This window comes from Danio aesculapii, chromosome 21 (genome assembly GCF_903798145.1).
Source record: "Danio aesculapii chromosome 21, fDanAes4.1, whole genome shotgun sequence".
In the NCBI taxonomy this organism is placed as follows: Eukaryota; Metazoa; Chordata; class Actinopteri; order Cypriniformes; family Danionidae; genus Danio; species Danio aesculapii.
In genome coordinates this window covers 34,214,349-34,239,095 of record NC_079455.1, presented here as the reverse complement: position 1 = coordinate 34,239,095, position 24,747 = coordinate 34,214,349, and the positions used below count along the sequence as shown (strand labels likewise).

General features: G+C 35.0%; 1 protein-coding gene across 1 annotated transcript in view; it reads left to right on the top strand.

Annotated features, from left to right (window-relative positions):
- prlra (prolactin receptor a) overlaps positions 1–24,747 on the top strand; it is a 53,179-nt gene that overhangs the window by 7,042 nt on the left and 21,390 nt on the right. Inside the window, exon 2 of the mRNA XM_056446676.1 lies at positions 24,079–24,173. Within this exon, the coding sequence (XP_056302651.1) occupies positions 24,110–24,173 (64 nt within the window). The 5' untranslated portion in view covers positions 24,079–24,109. The remainder of the gene's footprint in view (positions 1–24,078; positions 24,174–24,747) is intronic.

Here is a 24,747-nt window from a genome sequence, read left to right as displayed (position 1 = left end):
TATTTTTATCATTAATTCATTTTCTTTTCGGCTCAGTCCCTTTATTAATGTGGGGTCGCCACAGCGGAATGAACCGCCAACTTATCCAGCACATGTTTTACGCAGCGGATGCCGCGTATTATAATAATAATAATAATAATTATTATTATTAATTAATAATTATAATAATAATAATAATAATTGTTATTATTATTATTATTATTATTATTATTATTGTTGTTATTATTAGAGTGATTTTTGAAGGATCATGTGGCTCTGAAGACTAGGATAATGAAGCTGAAAGTTCATCTTTAAAATCACTGGAATAAATGATTAAATTAAATTGAAACTATTTTTGAACAGTTATTTTATAGTGCAATAATATTTCTCAATTGTAATGTATTTTTGATTAAATAAATGCAGCCTTGGTAAGCAGGAAAAGCTTATTTTAAAACATTTCAAAATCCCACTGACCCCAAACTTTTGCCCAGTAGTGTATATAGTCAAAGGCTGAATTTTAAGCAGTTGTTCATTAAAAGATTTTTCGGGGGAAATGTTCCTTGAAGTTTTTAAGTCATTCTGCATATATTAGTATAATTCTACTGAATTTTACTGAATAATTCAATTTAATTGTTATCTATAAAAATCTGTTGTGGTATCAGAAGACATGGATATGAACTATTTATTTGTTTATTTTTTATTACTACATTTTATTTGTATTAGTTATACTAATTATATATATATATATATATATATATATATATATATATATATATATATATATATATATATATATATATATATATATACACACATATATATATTAGTGACTATTAGTTGTGTTTTTATATTTACAGTTTAGGTACATATACTTTTAAAATATTTTTTTAATGCAAAGTTTGTGTTTTCTATTTTAAGAAATTAGAGCATCTAGGTTATGAAAAACAGCAAATAATAATGCATGTAACTTTATACACTATGTAATTTGTTTTTATGGATTATCTCAAAGTGATTTTATATACATAGAAAACATATTAAAACGCATATAAACAGTCATTTATAATGTTTCAAACAACTGTGGAGAATGTCAAAATATCTGTAAAATAATGTTACATGATTATTATATAATAAGTGATAATACAAAATATAAATATTTTTAAAATCAATCATAAATATTTATTTATATATTTATTAATCTATCTATTGCTAAAAAAGTAAAGCAAACCAGACACATTCTAATGTAAAAAAAATACTATATACAGTTCAGAAGTCAGAATTATTAGCCCCCTGTTTATTTTATTCCCCAATTCCTGTCTAATGGAGAGAAGATTTTTTCAACACATTTCTAAACATGATAGATTTAATAACTCATTTCTAATAACTGATTTATTTTATCTTTGTCATGATGACAGTAAATAATATTTTACTAGATATTTTTCAAGACACTTCTATACAGCTTAACATGACATTTAAAGGCTTAATTAGGTTAATTAGGTTAATAGGCAGGTTAGGGTAATTAAGCAATTAAGCATTGTATAACGATGGTTTGTTCTGTAGACAGTTGAAAAAATATAAAGCTTAAAGGGGCTAATAATTTTGACATTAAAATGGTTTTATAAATTAAAAACTGCTTTTATTCTATTTGAAATAAAACAGATAAGAAGAAAAAATATTATCAGACATACTGTGAAAATTTCCTTGCTCTGAAAAAATAAATTCAAAGGGGACTAATAATTCTGACTTCAACTTTATTTATATTAAAAAATGTAAATAAAAACACAACATTAAAGAAACATTCTCCAAAACATGTTCGTTCTTTCTTTCTTTCTTTCTTTCTTTTTTTTTGTTAGTTTGGGTGTCGAAATAAGTTATTTTGTGTTACAATTTAAATTTATTTATTTAAAATAAATTGCATAAATATTATGTGTGATATCTTGAGAGTGTTCTGTCATTGTTTTATTTAACACAAGCAAAATTACAGTTTGTTTATTAAAAATATCTGTTTTAGAAGCTTAGTTATGAATTACTAACATGATTTTTTTTCTATAGTGTAGATCAGAATCAAATGTAAAATTCAGACAGGTGTTCTTTTGTCCTCCTGGATAACTGCAGTTGTGTGTTTGTGAGTTAGGAGTGTTCTTTACTAAGAAACGCCAGCGGTTTATAGGAAGCAGATTTACATGATTGATGTTTGGGCATAATGAACGTCAGTCAGGCATTCAGCTTATTCACCTCAACGAGTTAAACTGAAAATAAATAAAAGGCGTTCACACTCAACATCGCTTTCCTTGTGACAACCGTCAAAATGCAAATAAATTTTGTAATTTCATAACACATTCATAAAGAAATGTAAAAACCTAAATAGCTGGCTGGAACGATTCCATCTAGGTCTTGCAGGAACGTGAATAGACCAACAGAAGTGCTGATGTATGTCCTGATTACAGAGGAAGATGTTAGAGCTTGTCTGACTGGTTTCACAATTCATTCTGCTGTTAATCTAAGGCATTCTGTTATTTCAGAAACACCGTACTTTTTATCTGCAAACACTGAAGTATATTTTGGGTAGTTCGCATGAAACACCCTTTCTTTCTTTGTATGTCTTTAGCTTGTAAATATAACACATGCTAGTACATTTCACAAATAAATGACAAAGATTGAAGACTTATAAAATCCTTCAAATATAGTTTATATATATATATATATATATTAGGGTTTTTTCAACTTTTATTGGGATAGGATAGTATGGAGGACAGACAGGAAAGCATTGGGAGCAGAGAGGGGGGAAGGATGGGCATAGGACCTCAAGCCAGGAATCGAACTCGGGTTGCCCTGAGCACTATGGTGCTATATGTCAGCGCACTTAACCACTAGGCTATTGGTACTAACCAAATTTAGGTTTTAGATACAACTTATCCTTCGGATTAGTCTCTCATTTATAAGGGGTCACCACAGTGAAATGAACCGCCAACAATTCCGACATACGTTTTATGCAGCGGATGCCCTTCCAGCCCCAACCCAGTACTGGAAAACACCCATACACTTTCACATTCACACAAGCACTCATACACTACGGCCAATTTACTTTATTCAATTCACTTATAGCGCATGTCTGTGGACTGTGGGGGAAACCGGAGCTCTCGGAGGAAACCACCGCGAATGCGGCAAGAAGGTGCAATTATTTACAACTTTGATAAATAATTTTTACAATGTACCAGATGAAATAATTTAATTTATTGATAAATTAACCATGATTTAAGCAAATCACATTCATGTACATTTTTCTTCTTAAAGAGACAATTCTGTCCTCATTTGCTTACCTTCGTGCTACCTTTGCTTAGCTTCGAGCATGTTTTGATTTTTTTCCCCTCAATATTGTTTTCAACCCTCATTGACTTTCACTGTAGGGACAAAAAAAGCTCTTCAAAATATAGTTTGTCAATCTATAGTAGAAACGATGACAGACTTGTTCAAATATGAGGGTGAAATATTCCTTTAACCATGACTGAAGTCAATCAAACTCCTTATCTTCTCTCTCAAAGAGATAGATAAACAAAGAATCACAATTCATCGTTTACATTACATATACCATTCAAATTCTGTATGAAATTGTTATTTGAAAGCCAAAAATTTGAGACATTTGGACCCCATTGACTTGCATTGTATGGACAAAAATTACTCGAACAAGGCAGTCTTCTGAGCAAGGCAGATTATTGTGTTTATTATGTAAGTGCTAGTTTATGTTGTACAAATTCTGTATGACTTTTTCCGCGAGGGAGAGTAGACGAAGGCAGAACTGAGAAAATTTAAACCACCCATTTAAGCATGCGTATCATTTTGTATATTTTTCTCTTAAAGGTACAGTTCACCTAAAAATGAAAATTGTGTCATCATTTGCTCATAGTATCACTAATACTGTTTGTTATTCTGTTCAAATTCAGAATGACTTTTTTCTTCTTTGAAACACAAATTTGGAAAATGTCAACATGTTTATGATGACTAGGATCCCATTGATTTTCATTTTATAGACGATGAAACAATTTCAGATATCTTCATTTGTGTTCTGCAGGAGGCATTGAGGAGTAAAGCTGAGTAAATGATCACAGAATTGTAAAGTTCGTACATTTATGATGAGTGAACTTTCCTTTAACCATGATTTGAATGAACAGTTCACATAAAAATTCTGTAATCATTAACAAAACTTTACCTTATGCTGTTCAAAATCTGTAAGGACATTTCTTTAATTAAACAAATTTATGAGAAAAGGCAGCATGTTTGGAATTTTGTCGTTTTGGGCCCCATTGACTTCCATTATACACTAACAAAAACGATACAATTTACTCATTTATTTTTGGAATTTTGGACCCCATTGACTTCCATTATACACTAACAAAAACGATACAATTTACTCATTTATTTTTGGAATTTTGGACCCCATTGACTTCCATTATACACTAACAAAAACGATACAATTTACTCATTTATTTTTGGAATTTTGGACCCCATTGACTTCCATTATACACTAACAAAAACGATAAAATGTAAAAAATTTTGAAGGAAATTTTGAACCACGTTGATTTCCATTATACACTAACAAAAATTATCAAATTGAATTTTTTTTACAATTTTGGACCTCATTGACTTCCATTATACACTAACAAAAATGATCAAATTTAAATTATTATCATTATTTTTGGGGGCGAAATTTCGACTCCATTGACTTCCATTATACACTAACAAAATGATCAAATTTACTAATTCTTTTTTGGAATTTTATAGTTTTGGACCCCATTGACTTGCATTATTTTTATTTACTAAATTTTTTAAAGGTAAATGGTTGCAAACAATTAATATGGGCTGAATTTACACAAACAATTTCAACTTAGTACTGTTCAATGTAATTTGTTTGTTTAAATTCGGCCCATATCAATTGTTTGTAACCACGCACCTTAAAAAAAATGTCAGTGTAAAAAAAAGCACATTTCTTCCAAAAAATATATTCATTTGTGTTTCACAGCAAGCAGAAAGTTTCAGATGGGCATTATTTATTTTTATGTGTGAACTATCCTATTAAAAGTTCAATTAAAAAAAGACGAGACAATTATAAAATGTCCACTATTTTTGAAATAAGGTTTTGCGATGTTGGATCAGGCCATGCATCCTCAGTTTACTCCTTCTGCGTTCATCTGATTACACCTGAATGACGACACTCTACTTTAAAGATTTGCTGTTTAATTAGTCTTAGGCAGTCATTAGCGTCTACCTGAATGACTAGAAGATGCTCTCCTAAATACACAGCTCCACCCGTCAACATTTTAACGATCCTAATCCCCTAACATTAGTCTGGATTTGGATCTGGTTTTGGATTTATGACCCACGAGTGCAACCCTACACCCGTTATGTGTCATTCAGCTGTGTTAAACAGTTTGGCTGCGGGTGATGAAGAAAAGAGCGGTTGAAACATCAATAACAACAACACACAGCAGACTCGCTAATGTCTGAGCACTGTAAACGGAAAGGAAAAAAGGTGTTAATGAAGCATGAGTGTTATCTGTTGCTGTTTTGAGATTTTGTCATCCGGCTTGTTTTCCACTAAACTCTGGATAACATCTAAACAGACGCCCCACTATTCTAAGAAATCCTTCATTGTGTTTCTTAGTAAGACTTTCGGAATGTGACAACGTGCATATAAAGCCCAAAACAGAGCAAAAATATGAAAACAAATTGAACTATTTGCATAATTAAACACGTTTTTGTTATTTGAACAAAATTAAATGTTAGCTGAGACCAGTGTTAGAGAAAGTTACTTTTGAAGGTAATGCATTACAATATTAAGGTTGAGCTAAAAACTCAGCTCATAAAAACTAGATCTTACGAAACACCAATTTGGTGTGGCTAAATATTGATATTGATATAAAATTATCGATATAAAATGGCCCATGGAGTAAGTATATATTTATATTTTCTCCTATAATGCTAAAAAGTAATTTTGGCTAAATATAGTACACTTAAAATTTGCACTAAAATTGTGTATTATTGGCATACCCTCTAGATACCTCAGGTATGTTGCTGGAGGCTGTAACTGCTATTTTTTGCAGTCAGAGAGTGGATCAATCTGAAAACGACGCTCTTTAGTATTTGTGTGTACAGCCAATCTGTACATTTTGTGAAATGATGATGTCATCACCACACTTACTGACCCAGAGTCCACTAAATAATGTAACATCAACAACAACAACAATAATAGCTGACTACATGGCATTCCTACTATTTGGTTTATGCCAGGAACGTGCGGTCAGGGGAGGCAGGTGAGGCACTGCATCATCCTCACCTGCCATCATGAGATGTATACTAGTGAAAAAATAAAGATTGTACACTGATCTGTGCTATAAATGCAATTTCTGTATGATTTCAATCATTTTTAGGATCAAAATCGCTGGATTTTGCGTATCTCCTGTTCAATTACAGTGTAGGAAGCAAGCAGAGGCAGCACCGAGCTCTGTCTCTCGTGAAATTGAGCAATGCCTTGCAAACTGGCTTAAGTGCGTGCCCTTTGCTCACTCAGTGTAAGCTACCAATGTAATGCTTTATTAAAATAGTTTGATACATTCTAGACGTTTTTATTTTATGTCCTCAATTTCCATATAACAGGTAATGTATTTCACGCATGTCTATCACTTATTTAGTGTTAGAATCTGACATAAAGCTGCACTAAAGATATATGGTGAGGCAGGCAGTAGCTCTGCCGCAATATAGGGGGCGCACCTGAGCTCACGTTTTTCCATATTCAGTGGTTGCTCTTCTTCTACACAGTTCAGTTCAATAGAAGTACGTTATTTTATGTTTTGCTCTGACTGACTGCAGAAATCACGAATATCAGCTCAAATATTTCTCAAAATTGGATTTTCAATCAAAACGTGAATAAATAATGGACAACCAATGCCGGGCTTGCTTCAAAGAACAGGACAGAAGATAACGCAATCATTTTATTAAGTAATTCATGTCATTCAGTAAGTCATGTCAAGACATCAAGTACTGTTGGTAAGACCAGTGTTTAAGTGTGAGTATGAGAGAGTGCGCATCCGCCGTGGTGCTGTGTGTGTTGCTTTGAATGCTGATATGAGATATGAAACACAATCGGTAGTTAGCTAATATATCGGATATGTTTGTAAATCTGACTTTTGACACCGGCCACAAGCCTCACCGCACGCCACTGGTTCATGTACATGTAAGTGGTGTTTTCAAATTTTTGTGTATCTCTATGGCAGAATTACCACTGGTCTGGCATATATATGGCATTGTTTTGAGACGGTTTCTGTGGTTTTATGTGCATGCAGTTATTTCTTTTACAAGCACAGAATATTTTTTAGAATGTGAAAAAGATTAAACCTACATTATATACAGCAAAAATTGGAGGGGTGGTCTACTCCTTTCATTCATTCATTCATTCATTCATTCATTCATTCATTCATTCATTCGATCAGCTAAGTCCTTGATTTATCAGGGGTCACCACAGCAGAATGAACCACAAATACACTGTTTTACTCAGCGGATGCCCTTCCAGCCGCAACTCAGCACTGTGCTGGGTTGGGAAACACCCATACACTCTCATTCATGCACACACACCCATACACTACGGCCAATTTAGTGACTACATTCATTGTTGGCTTGCACAATGCGCAATGTAATCAGATGTCCCAGATGTAGTTTGAACAAACAGCAAACATTATTTTGAGTGATGAGTCCATACAAGCAACAACTTGAGCGTCTCACTACAGAAGCAACCTGGTTGAGTCTGATTTTACTTAAAGTGGCCAAAAGTGAAGTTAAGCTATTCAATCTGGCGAAATTAAATTCATATTGGAATATATACAGTTAAAGTCAGAATTATTAGCCCCCCTTTGATTTTTTTTCCTTTTTTTTTTTTATATTTCCCAAATTATGTTTAACAGAGCAAGAAAATTTTGACAGTATGTCTGATAATATTTTTTCTTCTAAAGAAAGTCTTTTTTGATTTATTTCGGCTAGAATAAAAGCAGAAGTAATTTTTTTAAAAACTATTTTAAGGTCAAAATTATTAGCCCCTTTAAGCAAATTTTTTTCAATTGTCTACAGAACAAACCATCATTATACAATAACTTGCCTAATTACCCTAACCTGCCTAGTTAACCTAATTAACTTAGTTAAGCCTTTAAATGTCACTTTAAGCTGTATAGAAGTATCTTGAAAAATATCTAGTCAAATATTATTTACTGTCATCATGGCAAAGACAAAATAAATCAGTTATTAGAAATGAGTTATTAAAACTATTATGTTTAGAAATGTGTTGAAAAAGTCTTCTCTCCGTCAAACAGAAATTTGGGGAAAAAAAATAAACAGGGGGGCTAATAATTCTGATTTCAACTGTAATTCGCAGTACAAGAAAATAATGCAATGTCAGTTTTTTCCAACATCATGCAGCCCTAGTGTAAATGTAAACGTGTCTTGTTCATCAACTTGTGATCTAAAACGCATTTAAGCAGATGTAAACAGTGCCTTGGTTTATTCAAATGAACACTCAGACACTGAGGACACGCACATCAACACCTGACATCTAGCAGTAGCGTCTGGGTTCCTGAAGGCATTATCCGCTCTCTGGAGCTTTGATTTCAAGAATGTCCCTTTTGATCTGATAATTGGCATTAGAAGATTGCCCTCCTACTGTTTACAGTGATCTTACATAACTTCCAAAGCGGGGGGAGTATAAGCCGCTAAGCCGGGTAAACAGTAGCAAATATAGGGGCTTGCAGACAGCAGCACGTCGGCACGTATCTGAAGATTAACTCGCTCTCTCTCACCCACCCTTCAGGACTGCCTTTCCATTTCAGGCCCATATAATTCCAAAGATAGGCCTCAGAGAGGTCCTGAACGCTTTAGGTATCAATGTTCTCAGGTCAAAACTATAAAAAGATTAGGAGGATTACCTGACCTCATTTTGCTCCTCGTTTTGTTTTTGTTTTTTGCGTATAGGGTTTATGTATGTACTGTACTGTGAGCTTTTCAAATCACAGGAATAAAGGACATTTTAAAATATGTCTGGTTACAATTAATTTAAAGTCAGATTATGTACTATGTTCTTACATCAAAAAATGAGTACAGTGTACTTTTTGTGTTCATATTGTATTGCAGAGGATTTATGGTCCTGTTAAGCTGGGATGCTGGGGGGTTAGGGACAGATTTGGTGGTATGGATAGGTTTAAGGGTTAGTTAAGTTGTAGGGGATGGGTCAACGGTGTGATTACAATTACATGCAAATAATTAAAATATATGTGCATGTATGTACATAAGAAGCAGGGGCGTAGCAACCGGGGGGGGGGGGGGGTGGATGGGGTCCGTCCCCCTCACTTTTAGAGACAGACCATTTAGAAACAGGTGATTTATAATTATATGAACATATGATCTCACACAGCCATCCCCCCACTTTTAAAATGTCCGCTATGCCCCTGATAAGAAGTAGGTATTTCCAGATCCGATCACGTTATCGGAAATCAAACTTTCACGTTATCGGTTTCAAACTCGGTCGAAATTGGACTCAAATATATATATATATATATATATATATATATATATATATATATATATATATATAGTGTCATTATTTTTTAGCACATCTATAGTTATACGGTAGCACAGACTTAGACCTCTCAACACATGCGGCATGACATCCCTTTGTTGCAGAGACGCTATTGGTTAAATGCCGGCAATGTAGAACACGGAAGCAGCTTGAAGCATAAAGCGGCAGTAAGTCTGCGTTCTTGAGGCATTATAAAGTTGATGACGACAACATTGCCATAGCAAACTGTGAGATATGTAAATTTGGGATTGCCTGCTGGGTATTTTAAGTTGAGGTGCTATTTGTTTTTATATTAGATTTACAGTTGCACTAAAGTCCAAAAGTGAAGAATTGATGTTATTTATTACCGGATTGTTCAAGCTACCTCACAGAAGTGCTCTGTTTGTTATTGAATGTTAAAATAAGGTGAATGAAATAAAAAATAAGGAACATCCTGGATCTGTTTCTTCGCTTTTCTTCATTCTTTTTTTATGTATTATAGAAGTATCGGATCGGGTTTCGGTATCAGCAGATACTCAAAATCAAATGACTCGGGCAAAAAAACCTGATTGGGACATTCTCAATAAGAAGTGCTCTGTACCAAATGATTCATTTAAATTTACGTACATAGTAGTTAATGTGACTTAAATATTACGCTCAATTTAATAAAGTGTAACCATATATAGTAGTCAACATTTGAAGTAGATCAAAAATTTTCTTCAAAATTATCCTAAAGCATGAATGGGTGTTGTTCAATAGTTTTAGGACAACTTTAATAGCTTAAAAAATTAAATTGTAATAATATTTCACAATATTCATTAATTATTTTTTTTTTTTAGCTTAGTCCCCTTATTAATCGAGGGTCACTACAGCGGAAGGAATCGCTAACTCATCCAGTATTTGTTTTACACAGCAGCTGGCCTTCCATTTAGCTTACCCAATTTCCCAACAGCGCATTTAGACTTGTGTGGGGAAACACCCGGAGGAAACCCACGTGAACACAGGGAGAACATTCAAACTCCACACAGAAATGCCAACTGACCTTCTTGCTGCGAGGCGACAGCGCTACCCACTGCGCCACCGCACCACCCCTTATTTCACAATGTTATTTTTTTAAATGTATTTTTATTAAAGGAGGGAGTAGTTCACCCAAAAAAAAAAAAATCTGCCATAATTTACTCAACCTTGTCTTGTTCCAAACCAGTTTGAGATTTTTTTATTTTTTTTGTGTTAAAGATAGTCTGAAGAATGTTGAATAACCTTTTACTTCAATAGTATTTAAATTTCCCTTTGAATAAAGCAGTCTTGGTTAGCAGGTGACCTCTTTAAAATATATATGAAGTATTGACAGTTAGTGCATTAAATTTAGAATATTCCAATGCAGTTCAGATTTTGTAATGTTTTTACTATCTATATTTCAATTAGATGTCATGAATTAATGCTAATTCCTCTGCTTGTCTGTCAGAGGTTAAGGTTACACAGGCTGTTTCAGTACTCATTAAGAGCAAGTACCTACAGACCATCTATATTTATCATTTAACCCATTAGCAAAGACGGTAATACAGCAGTTCTCTTGAAAACATAACATGGTGCTTGTAGCCATGGAAACTAAATAAAATGCATTTTTGGCTTCTATCCAGTGAATCTTGAATGAAAAAAATGCCAGTGCTGTAAATAATTGGCCAGCAGGAGTACATTAGAGCCTATATTATGAGCAGAGAACATAACTGTACGCTTGTGTGCAATTAAGCTGTAATTGTAAATTCCTGTAATTATCAATTTTGTGTTTATTTAAAGCATTTGACATGACAATTATTGTAAAAAAATGCTTAGTATTGGGCAACATGAAGGAATTAAGTAAACTTATTCGTTTTTACACATTTAAGTGAATTAAACATAATACAGTTAAGTTGTCCCCTTTAAAAACACAAGAATTGTGTTGAATCAGCTCATTTTAAATACAGCGGGGAAAATATGTATTGAACACGTCATCATTTTTCTCAGAAACCATATTTATAAAGGTGCTGTTGACTTGAACCCCACCCCCACCCCCCGATGTTGATGACAACCACTTAAATGCCTATATGCAAACAAAACAAATCTAATTAGTTTACAAATTATGCATTTATGCATAATGAAATGATATGACACAGGGAAAAATTATTGAACACATAAAGAAAGGGAGGTATAGAAAGGCGGTGAAAGCCTAGACAGCAGCTGAAATCTCTCAGTGTTCTTCAGCAATCCTCTGCCCTTCCTCATTGTAATTTAATATCAGCTGCTTCAGTCCAACATCTACATTATTAGGATGATAAAGATGAAACAGGGTGGACATTTCAGCAAGACAACGATCCAAAACACAGCCAAGGAAACTCTCAAAAGCTTTCAGAGAAAGAAAATCAAGCTGTAGAATGGCCCAGCAAATCACCTGACCTGAATGTACAGAACCATGAAGATTTTTACACTCTGTTGAAGTCTGTGAAGAACTCACACGTGAGCAGCACATGACTTCATTCTTCATATGAGAGGCGTCTATAAGCTGCCATCACCAAAAAAAAATCCTTTTACATAAAATATTAAATATGTTTTTGTAGTTCAGTACTTTCCCTTTGTGTCATTGCATTGTTATTACCCATCACTCATTTTTCAGATTGTTTTGTTTAGTTTTATTTTTATGTTTGTATTGTTTGGGTTTTACCAAAATGTGGTTCAATTCCATGTTAGCAGCTTCTTTAGAAATATTATTCCTATTGAAAAGCATGACGTGTTCAATACTTATTTTCCCCACTGTAAGTAGTTTGAACAAACAGCAGATTCAATGACTTGAGCATCTGCACTACATAACCAGATTGAATCAGTTTTGACTCAAAGTGGACAAAAAGCTCAAATATTTCAGACTTAAACTGGGTCTAATTTAGAAGTCATTTAAGTTCACTGATTGTTTATGCCTTTCTGCAACAGTTCAGAGTTCAGCAATTGTTTGCCCAAGAACAAGGATCCACTATAAGTCGATAAATCAATGCAAGATTGCTTCAGAATTATTAAAAGGTCTTGCTTGAAGCTAGTTTTTTATGCTAAATTCTTGGCTTGAAATAACTTGACGCTGTGATTGAAGAAGATCAGCAATTATTGTGTTTTTGTATAGATAATGACAGGATATAAATATGTCAGGTATGCCTGTGCAGTGATGTGTGTGTGTGTGTGTGTGTGTGTGTGTGTGCGTGTGTGTGTGTGTGTGTGTGTTACTACTACATGTAGATTAAACTTGGCCCAACATTGTGTTTTAAAAAATGACAGAGTCGTTGATTCACCTTTAACTTTACCATAGCTTAGATAGTCAATTAATGTGGCGTTGCTCCCTATTAATGTAAGTTGCATTAATAACACACATGCTGCTTTATATTTAATAGCTTATTTTGTGCTGTTTGTATTAGCAGTGCTATTGGTCATATCACTGTGAAACTGGGAACTGTGAAAACACGAACTCATTGCGTTTATGGCCAAGTCTCTGGGTCTGTAGAGAATATTAGCCATGTAGGAATTCTTTTAAAACAAAAACAAACACTTTATTGATCTGCAAATGGATCTCTTCATTACTGCACATTGCTTTCCTGACGTGCTGTGATGAATAATTGAGAGAAGCGTCTAATATTAGGACTCATAGTTCCATGAATAATTATGATAAACTGATTTGTCATCGGGGCAATGCAGTGGCCCAGTAGGTAGTGCTGTTGCCTCACAGCAAGAAGCTCGCTGGTTCGAGCCTCGGCTGGGTTAGTTGGTGTTTCTGTGTAGAGCTTGCATGTTCTCCCTGCGTTCGCGTGGGTTTCCCCCGGGTGCTCTGGTTTGCCCCACAGTCCAAAGACATTCGGTGCAGGTCTATTGGGTAGGCTAAATTGTTCATAGTGTATGAGTGTGTGTGAGTGAGTGTGCATGGATGTTTCCCAGAAATGGATTGTGGCGGGAAGGGCATCCGCTGCGTAGAACATGTGCTGGATAAGTTGGCGGTTTGTTCCACTGTGGCAACCCTGGATTAATAAAGGGACTAACCCGAAAAGAAAATGAATGAATGATTTGTCATCATCTATTACTGGTCATTGTTTGCCACAGCACATTCTGTGATATTGGTGATTTTAAGACAAAAATACTGCAAATAAGGCTCAAAATTAACCAGGGTTCTCCTACAGTTAAAAATTTAAAACCACAGATGCTTTTACAGTATGTCTTCTGTGATGTACAACACAAACAGCTTTGTTAAAAATCTCAGAAAATTTAGCGTAGTGTTTCATGACTATAAAGTTACTTGATTCTTACAGCTTGTGTCTCGGGTACTCAAACAAACAAACAAACATCTGCATATTTTTTAAAGTCTTGTCAGCTTAAACTCTTGATTAGAGATGTCGAAAGTTTCAACTTTGGTACCATTCATTCATTCATTCATTCATTCATTCATTCATTCATTCATTTTATTTTCAGCTTAGTCCCTTTATTAATCCATGGCCGCCACAGCGGAATGAACCGCCAACTTATCCAGTGCATGTTTAATGCAGCGGATGCCCTTCCAGCTGCATCCCATCTCTGGGAGACATCCATAAACACTCATTAACTTTGGTACCACTCGATACTGAAATTATTTGAGCTGTTAAGCACATTCTGATTAGAATGCTGCTGATTGGTTATTGTGTTCACATGCTCAGCGGATATGACTGTGGCTACCTAATCCGGATACATTTGAAAATGGCATTTTTCATCTAAAAAAGCTGCATGTCCACACTACTGTTTTCATTTCTATCCAGCATCCACATTAAAACCGTTGAAAACTCTTTTGTTGCATACTGCGAATGCACACGGATATAAGACTATTTTACCTGTGTAATATCCGACTGCTGTTTATTTTCCTTCCGTCTCTTTGAAAAGTTGCAGCAAAATGTCTTAACTGTGGTCTGCTTCTGCCGCTGAACAACAGTAAACATTCGGTCTCCTTTGAAAAGAGGCAACATGGAGCATACAAGCTGACGTTCCTTAATAAAGCAGTCAAAACAGACAGCATCCAAAACACCTGCTTTACTATGTATGGTGGCCTAGAGAGAGCTTAATGCGCTGCAATTTAAAAAGCACAAACAATTACAAAAAACACCAAGAAGTAAAGAAATGATCTTCATCAATTTGACAGCACAAGTGTTGCAAACAACACAAACAACCGAAGAAATGCACAGCAAATTGGTCACAACACAAACAACTTAAGAAACACACTGCAAATTGTTCACAACACAAACAACTGAAGAAACACACTGCCAATTGGTCACAACACAAACAACTGAAGAAACACACTGCCAATTGGTCACAACACAAACAACTGAAGAAACACACTGCCAATTGGTCACAACACAAACAACTGAAGAAACACACTGCCAATTGGTCACAACACAAACAACCGAAGAAACGCACAGCAAATTGGTCACAACACAAACAACCGAAGAAACACACTGCCAATTGGTCACAACACAAACAACCGAAGAAACACACTGCCAATTGGTCACAACACAAACAACTGAAGAAACACACTGCCAATTGGTCACAACACAAACAACCGAAGAAACACACTGCCAATTGGTCACAACACAAACAACTGAAGAAACACACTGCCAATTGGTCACAACACAAACAACTGAAGAAACACACTGCCAATTTGTCACAACACAAACAACTGAAGAAACACACTGCAAATTGGTCACAACACAAACAACTGAAGAAACACACTGCCAATTTGTCACAACACAAACAACTGAAGAAACACACTGCCAATTGGTCACAATACAAACAACTGAAGAAACACACTGCCAATTGGTCACAACACAAACAACTGAAGAAACACACTGCCAATTTGTCACAACACAAACAACTGAAGAAACACACTGCAAATTGGTCACAACACAAACAACTGAAGAAACACACTGCCAATTTGTCACAACACAAACAACTGAAGAAACACACTGCCAATTGGTCACAACACAAACAACCGAAGAAACACACTGCCAATTGGTCACAACACAAACAACTGAAGAAACACACTGCCAATTGGTCACAACACAAACAACTGAAGAAACACACTGCCAATTTGTCACAACACAAACAACTGAAAAAACACACTGCAAATTGGTCACAACACAAACAACTGAAGAAACACACTGCCAATTTGTCACAACACAAACAACTGAAGAAACACACTGCAAATTGGTCACAACACAAACAACTGAAGAAAGGCACTGCCAATTTGTCACAACACAAACAACTGAAGAAACGCACAGCAAATTGGTCACAACACAAACAACTGAAGAAACGCGCATCAAATTGGTCACAACACTCCATGTAAAATACATGCAAATATCCATGTAACACAACGCAAATGTTTCAAGGGGACCTAAAACACGACAGATACTGCTGAGATATGGATGTGTTATTATGTTGTGTAATTAGGATATTAAAATAAACAAAAAACAACTCACCTTTCAAAGACCACCAATCACTTCATTGAGCAACAGTACAGCAAAATGAGCTTTCTTTGTGATTGTTTAAAATTCAGGATACTCAGTATTTGACCATATTTTACCAAAACATACATGTGTTTGAGGTAGTTCAGAAACTGCTTACTGAAAGTATTGAACTAAATGTTTTATTGCCTGAATATTTATTGACTGAAGGTATCATACAGGTTAAAGAGTGCTTTCATCATAAGTGATGATTTTCCTTTTCAACTTCCTCAACACCATTAAATGTGCAGTTTTTCAAATCACTGCCAAGTCAAATCAAAGACTAACCCTAGATGAACCGTCAGCTTTCACAGAGGGTTTGACCTATTCATGAATGACAAAGGAGAGTCCTAGATATGAGGGTAACAGACTGAAAGTAGAGCACTGCTGTTGAGGGCTGACTAACGGGACTGGGACAATGGCTGATACGACAGGGAAATGTTTTTAGATCAGAATATGACTATTAATAAGTGAGTACACTCCTAAAATTACTTTTGCTACTTGTTCAGACAGTTTATTTAAAATGAGTTGAAACAACACAATTCTGATTTTTTTGGGGGGGTTAGGCAACTTAATTGTTTTATGTTCATTCCACCTAAATTAATAAAAATGATTAAGTTGACTCAAATGATTTGTGTTGGAACAACAAAGGACCAGATTGATGATAGACTTTGGCTGAGGGATTTTAGAACATTCAAAACAGCATTTCAGGTGTTTACAGTGTGTTTGGTCCTCTGGATCATTGGTCCCCAATCTTTTTATCACCGCAGACCAGTCAACACTTGATTATTTTACTGCGGGTGCGCCTCCAGTGGAAATAACAAACTCTAGAAAATCGATATGCAAACGGCCTCTAAAAGGCCACCATCATTTGCGATCTCCAGCAGTTGATCTTCTTGAACAGACATGGTAGATTCACCTAAATAACTATTGACTTCTTGCAGCCCGGTACCTATTGACCCAGTGGCCTGGTGGTTGAGGACCACTGCTCTGGATTGTCCACTAATTCCGTTCCATGTTAAAACAAAATCACATGACTTTTTTTGATGCGCATGAAATTTATTTGGTAAATGTGTTCTATCACAGTTATGCACATTTTTTCTTATCAGATTAAAAAAAAAGTATCCTACTCAGTTGTTTCCGTTAAGCATTTTTAATGTGATATATGCAATTCTGAATGTGCCTCACACAGGTGAGTGGGCTTGACAAACCACCTGTAGAAAACACACTCTTTCATCTCTGACACTTTAACCAACTCTTGCACCATTCATTCATTCATTTTCTTTTCAGCTTAGTCCCTTTCTTAATCTGGGGTCGTCACAGCAGAATGAACCGCCAACTTATCCAGCACATGTTTTACACAGCGGATGCCCTTCCAGCCGCAACCCATCACTGGGAAACATTCATACACTCTCATTTACACACATACACTACAGATAATTTAGCCTATCCAATTTACCTATACTACATGTCTTTGGACTTGTGGGGGAAACTGGAGCACTCGGAGGAAACCCACGCGAACACAGGAAGAACATGCAAACTTCACACAGAAACGCCAACTGACCCAGTTTAGGCTCGAACCAGCGACCTTCTTGCTTTGAAGCGAACGTGCTACCCACTGCCCCACCACACTTGCACCAGTTTTTGAATCTTACAATCACTTAACATCTCATTAAAAAACACTGTGCATTCATGAAGTGCGCTTCACACAGGTGAGTGGGCTTGACAAACCACCTGTAGCAGCACACTTTTCTCTCTCTAAAAACAAAACAAAAAACTGAGCATTTCTGAAGTGTGCTTTACACAGGTGAGTGGGCTTGACAAACCATCTGAAGAAACACTCTTCTGTGTCTAAATAAAACAGTCTAGCACTTACTGCTCTGAGCACAAACAGTTCTTATGTATAATCAGCACTTTTTGTGTGTATTGACCTTATTTTGCGATGAGGAAGTGCGTTCGCTTTTGCGATTATTTCAGAACTTCCGATTCAGATGCCTACGGGAGAAATGACTAGGAATAATAAACGGCAGAAAACAGTTACACTACTTGCTCTACAAACAAGCGTGTTCATGATTATACAGATAAAAAGCAGAATAATATAATAAGAAATGATCAGTTTGCAACATCAAGCAGCATAACGAGCTGTTGTAAAATCTAAAAATGAATGGAAGTGAATGGGTCCGGAAGTCTTGAGCCAAAAAGATTCAAATGGCTGCACCCACTCATTGGCTGGCAGCTAGCTCTCTGCAACTCTCACATGGTCGCTCACTGAATCGAAGCAGGGCTGTGCCCGGTCAGTACCTGGATGGGAGACCACATGGGAAAGCTAGGTTGCTGCCAGAAGTGGTGTTAGTGAGACCAGTAGAGGGCGCTCATCTTTCAGCCTGTATGGGTCCTTACGCCCCAGTATATTGATGGGGACTATACTGCTCAATGAGACTTTAAAAATCCCAGAATGTCCTTTGAAAAAGAAAAGGGGTTTAACCCTGCCATCCTGGCCAAATTTGAGTGTCCAGAAAAGCACTTATAAATGTAAAGAATTATTATTGTATTGCCTCTTCTTGTTGAATCGCTAAAGTATCTGCTAAATGACTGAATGTAAATGATATTTCAAAATGTGTATAAAAAAAACGGTGGATGGAAACAGAGCTACTTATTCACAAATTAGTAGACTAGATCCATCTCAAATCCACCCTAAACTAGTAGATACTTTTCCAGCATTGCATAGTTGTAATTGCATTGATTTATGCACAATGAAAAGCACCAGTCCAGTGGGCTCCTTCAATCTTCATGCTTGCTGAACTCATTGAGATGCTGGTGGGCTGCCAGTATCTGTCAGTCACCATTCCACTTTACATTGAGTCCGAATGAAGCCCTGAATGAAGCCAAACACAGTTTGACCGGGTCTGTTGATGATATAATCCCTTACGTAATCAGATATGGTGAAAATGCCAGCTGGACAAGCTTTTTCCCCCTCCTTTTTTTAATCTGTGATGCCACCCTGTTCAGAAGGGGAAATAAAAGTTCCATCTCTCGCTCATTTCTATCCGTCATGTTTACGTCTGTCTCAATCTGTAGCCCTAATATCATGCTTTCCATGTGTCTAGTGCTTATTTTGGTCATCAGATTAATGGTAGTCTGGAGATTAAGCTGATTCTGCGGAGGAGTTGGAAGCCAAACGTATTTGCATATTACTTCAGTGCTTACACCGGTAGCACTTAAAGCTAAAACAAACTGATATGTTTGAGCAAAAGAGCTTTTGTGATGGAACAGAAAATACATATTCAAACTGTGCAAGTAGCCTTTGTTTACATGCTACATCTGATCCAGACTATGTTCGTTCAAGCTAGGAGTGTGCGATATTTATCTTCTAAAATAATATCATCATCTAGGGCTGCATGCTATTGGAAAAACGGACATTGCGATATTTTTTTTTATTCTATACCTTTTACTCACATTACACCCTGTTTTCACCCTGTTTTTCTAAATAAAGATTTAGAAAGGCAAAGGTTAGGAGAAGGCTACTAAAACATTTCAAAGGCTGGACAAGTTATTTGGAGAGTGATTTGATTTTAGGACGTATGACAAATGAAGTAATTATTTTAAAGGGGCATGATGATTTTCTATAGGCTCTGTATATTGAGATATAAATACAATTTCACCACCAGATGACTTGAATAACTCTATTTGGATAGAATTCATCCTTGTAGATCGTTTGGGATCATTTTGTAGGAGGTAATCTAGATTAAAAAAAGTAATCTAATTATAAGTACCATAGATAAGTATAATAGAGTACAGTAGATACAAGTAAAATAAACCATTCTTTATGGTTTTCTGGCGAGACTAATTGTAATGTGAAGTGACGCTGACAAAGAAGTGAGGATCCAAACGCATGGTTTATTATAAAGGTCAGGCAACGGTCACAATCAGGATCAAACAGATGTATGTAGGCAAATCCAGAGTCGTAGTCAAATGCACATGCAATAGTCAGTACTGGCAGGAAGCAGGTAACGTTAACAAACAAACAAGGCTAGGGTCAAAAACATGGCAAGGAAAACCCGTCATAATGTTCACAAAACTGTTCAACAAGACTCAGCCTTGATGTGTGTGTGTGTGCTGTTTAAATAGTCTTGTAATCAGTCCATGAGCAGCTTCAGCTGTGAGTGTTTGCGATCAGACAGGATTAGGAACTGGTGTGTGTTTGCAGTGCATGACTGGACCTTGTAGTCCAAGTGCCAGCGTATTTGTAGTTCTTTCGCAAACTGTGTGTTTACCAGTGATCTACAAGAATTAGATCGCCGGTTATTGTGACACTAATTGTATTCTGGCACTGAAATTAAAAAATTGAATGTAAAATAACACTGAGTGGTGTTTCTACATTGTTACATGGTCTTGTTTAATGTTTCACAACTGATAAATCCAACAGACAGAGACAGTCTTAAAACCTCCCCATGTGGTTGTTTGAGTATTGTAATTATAGGTTTACAAAAAAAGTCATAAATTTTGTATTGTGAAATTTATTGTGAATTTGAGCTTCTCAGAACCGAAACTTCAGTTAGTTGAACTTTTCTAAAGAAGCAAGTAAAACTCAAAACATTTCCATGTAAAAAAAGGAACTAGGTGTTATGAGTTGACCCAACAAAAGACTTTTTTTAGCGTAGTTTTAAATACTTGTCCATTTTTTTCCTTTCTTGTAAGTATTTGCTTTGTGTTTAAACACTTTATTTCAATCTCTATATTACTCACTGGTGTTTCTTTGCCTCTGTAAAGACTTGGTGCTACTGCATCTAGGGCTGCAGCTATGGAATTTTTAATAATCAATTAATCTACTACTGTAACAAACCATTAATCGATAAGCTTTTTTTCATTCTCTATGAAGATCTTGTGACTAAAATGCATAAAAGCCATACATATATACAGTTGAAGTCAGAATTATTAAACTCCCTGAATTATTAGTCCCTCTGTTTATTTTTTCCCCCAATTTCTGTTTAACGGAGAGCAGATTTCTTCAACACATTTCTAAACATAATAGTTTTAATAACTCATTTCTAATAGCTGATTTATTTTATCTTTGCCATGATGACAGTAAATAATATTTGACTAGATATTTTTCAAGACACTTCTATACAGCTTAACATGACACTTAACTAGGTTAATTAGATTAACTAGGCAGGTTAGGGTAATTAGGTAAGTTATTGTATAACGATGGTTTGTTCTGTAGACCTAACTAAAAAAAATTTGCTTAAAGGGGTGAATAATTTTGACCTTGCTATATTTGATATAATATAATATGATGTAATAAGATGTAATATAATATAATATAATATAATATAATATAATATAATATAATATAATATAATATAATATAATATAATATAATATAATATAATAATATAATATAATATATTTAACCCCATATTAAAGATTTGATGTCTTGCCTGTAACATTTCATAATTCAGACATGTGTTTTGCTGTTTTTGGATGTAGTGTCGAAAGTTAAAAAATGTTTCCTTAGACCTTTAAACCTTTGACTTGAGTAATGAATCTGTCTGCCAGTTTTATGAGTTCAGCAATTCCTTCTGGAAGTTTGACATTAAGAGTCTTTCTTCCATTGGCAGCAAGGTGATATTGAAAAACCTTTGCCTCGAAGTCTGTCATGTTGTAAACAACCAGAAGTGACCAATAAAACCAGCAGGAAAATTCCCACTCTGTTTAAATGCAGCATCTCCATGTAAAACTGTAGAAAATGGCAGCTTGATGACCGCTATATTTTTAATTGGTTGGCAGTGGGTTGCAAAACCTCATGAAATATAGATTTACAGCAACTATACAAGCTGAAATCAAACAGATCATGATTCAAATCATCTGCTGATAAGAAGTGATGAAAGAACAAATTATTGAAAAACTCGTAAAATAACTGCATGATGTCCAGTAAGGGATTATTGTGAAACTGTGATGGGTACAAACATAAAACAGGGCTGTTAATGCACAGATAAAAGTCTCTGTCTTCCTGGAGGAGTATTTCTAGAAAAAAACAATGAAATCTGATATCACAAACAGTTTAAAGGGGTGGTCCACTACTAAAATATTTCATATTTCATGTCAACTTTAGTTTATGTGTAATGTAGCTTTGTGAACATAAACAACATATCTGAATGTAAGACACTCAAAGTTAAATGCAAAGGGAGACATTGGCTTTTACAGAGTTAGCTTAGCGAAGCCTACAGTGACCGAAGTTTGGGGACAAAAACAAATACATCAGGGTAAATAATGTTATAAACCCTTCAGGTTATGCACATACACCTCGCACAGCGAAATGGTATGGCCAGAGGCGCTGTAATGTTTTAACAGAGACTTCCTGGTGATGTGGAGCTGATCTGCGAACCACACCACATTATGTTAGCTGACAAATCAGAGCCTCTTGAGGGCGGGCCTTCAGAGGAACTAGGAAATATGGAATATAGGAACTCGTTTTCGTATTAGCTGAATAGCTGTATATAATCAAAGTAAGATATATGAAAATATAACCTGATTCCCTACAAATGAAGTATGAGCTCACATTGCTTTGCATCTTATAAACACAACCAAGCCTTAAAAATACACTCTGGACAACCATTTTAAAGGTGGTGGAAGCCCTTTCCCAGCTCTGAATAATAAAAAAAGGGTATTGTAACTTTCTCTCAGAAGTTTTTGATGCAAACTTGCAGATTTTTTTCAGAATTAAGAGATGTAAATTTGAAAAGGGTTTTGAGATGTTTTAAAATCTGAATTTTTACTTTATATCTTGCAATTCTGAGAAATGAGGTCACAGTTGTGTCATATAAACTCACAATTGCGAGGGAAAAAAAGTTTTTTATTAATGATGCCAACATGCCAAATGTACATTCATTCATTTCTTTATAAATCTGTAGGTCTTTCATAAGACTTGCATTATCTTCATTAAAAAAACACATTATAAAACTTAAATAAAGCCAGAATTGTGATATAAACTTGCAATTGCAAGAAAAAAAATACAAATTCTCACATAAAAAGTCACATTTGCAAGATATAAACACAGAGTTATTGAATTCCAAGAAAGATATTTAATTTAAATAAATGAAAAGCTAAATATATAAATGTGAATAAATATATGATATTTATCTATTTAGATTGAATTTATATTAAAATTGCATTAATAATTGTTATTAATAGTTATTATTAATAATTACAAATAGACAGTTGCACTAGAAAACAACAAAAATACTGAGAAAAAAGTTGCGTTAGAAGGTAGAGTACAGTTTTTTATTATTCAAACCATAAGCTACATATTTAGTCAAATTTATTAAATACTATAATATAACTATAGTAAAACTAAGTTTGCATTAGAATGTATTGAACATTATTTAATTTGTTCAAATGTTCTCCCCCTGTTGGCGTGGGTTACCTCCGGTTTCCCCCACAGTCCAAAGACAATGGCTATAGGTGAATTGAATAAACTAAATTGGCCGTAGTGTATGAGTGTGTGTATGAATGAGTGTGTATTGATGTTTCCCAGTACTGGGTTGCAGTTGGAAGGGCATCTGCTGCGTAAAACAAATGCCGGAATAGTTGGTGGTTCATTCCACTGTGGCGACCCCTGATAAATAAGGAACTAAGCCGAAGAAAAATTTATGAACTATGAACTAGTTAAATTGAAGCAACAATGAATGTTTTCCAAGTAAATGACTTTGTTTTTGTTAAAATAATCCCACGTCAGCGTCTACATTGTATACAGCAGTATTTCTGTATGTCTTCTGTTTATACTAAACAAAGAAGCTTCATGAATCGCTTACAGCTGCATGCGTCTGCTCTCTTTAACAGCCGATCACTCAGTACAGGACAGCATTTGTTGTTTGTTATGGATAGTAAAGTACGTCTCAAATTAAATAAAGAATTACTGAGCTTGTTATGCCAAAGGAGTCATTCAGAATTAATGAGTGGTTTTTCTCTCATCTCTGACAGATCTGAGGAGTTTGGAAAACATTAGGTGACGATGAGGATTTCCGCCGCTGTGCTGATTTTGATCTTTATTGCAGATTTAGTATCGCAAGCAGCAGGTGAGTGTTATAAATATTGCTGATGAACTTAATGAGTAATGAGTAAAGCCGGTATTATCTTCACGTGGACATTGTTGTTTGGGGTCAGTAAGATAAAAATAAAAACGATGATGTTCAGCGAGGATGCATTTAATTGATGTAGATATTAGATAATAGATTTTTTTTTTATTTAATTTAAGCTCTCCATTCATGGAAGGATTATAAAACACAACTGTTCTTAATGCTGATAATCATTTAAGCTTAAAGAATTGTTAGATTTCAGAAATTAACATATTTGCATTTTAAAGATATTCAAATTGAAAATATTTGAAATTAAAATGGCAGTTTTACTAACTTGTATTTAACCTTTTATTTTTGAAGCACTGTACATTTACTTTAGATGCTAAAGTGCTAATCTAAATGTAACAATGTTATTGAGTTTAAGCTTAAAACTAAAAAACAAATACAGTATGTGTCATATTGGGGTACATGAAAATGAGGCCAGGGGCAGATGTCTGTTTTTGTTTTAATCAAAGTGACTTTTTTGATAATTGTCATTTCATTTCAGTTGTCACAGATGACAGAATTTCTTAAC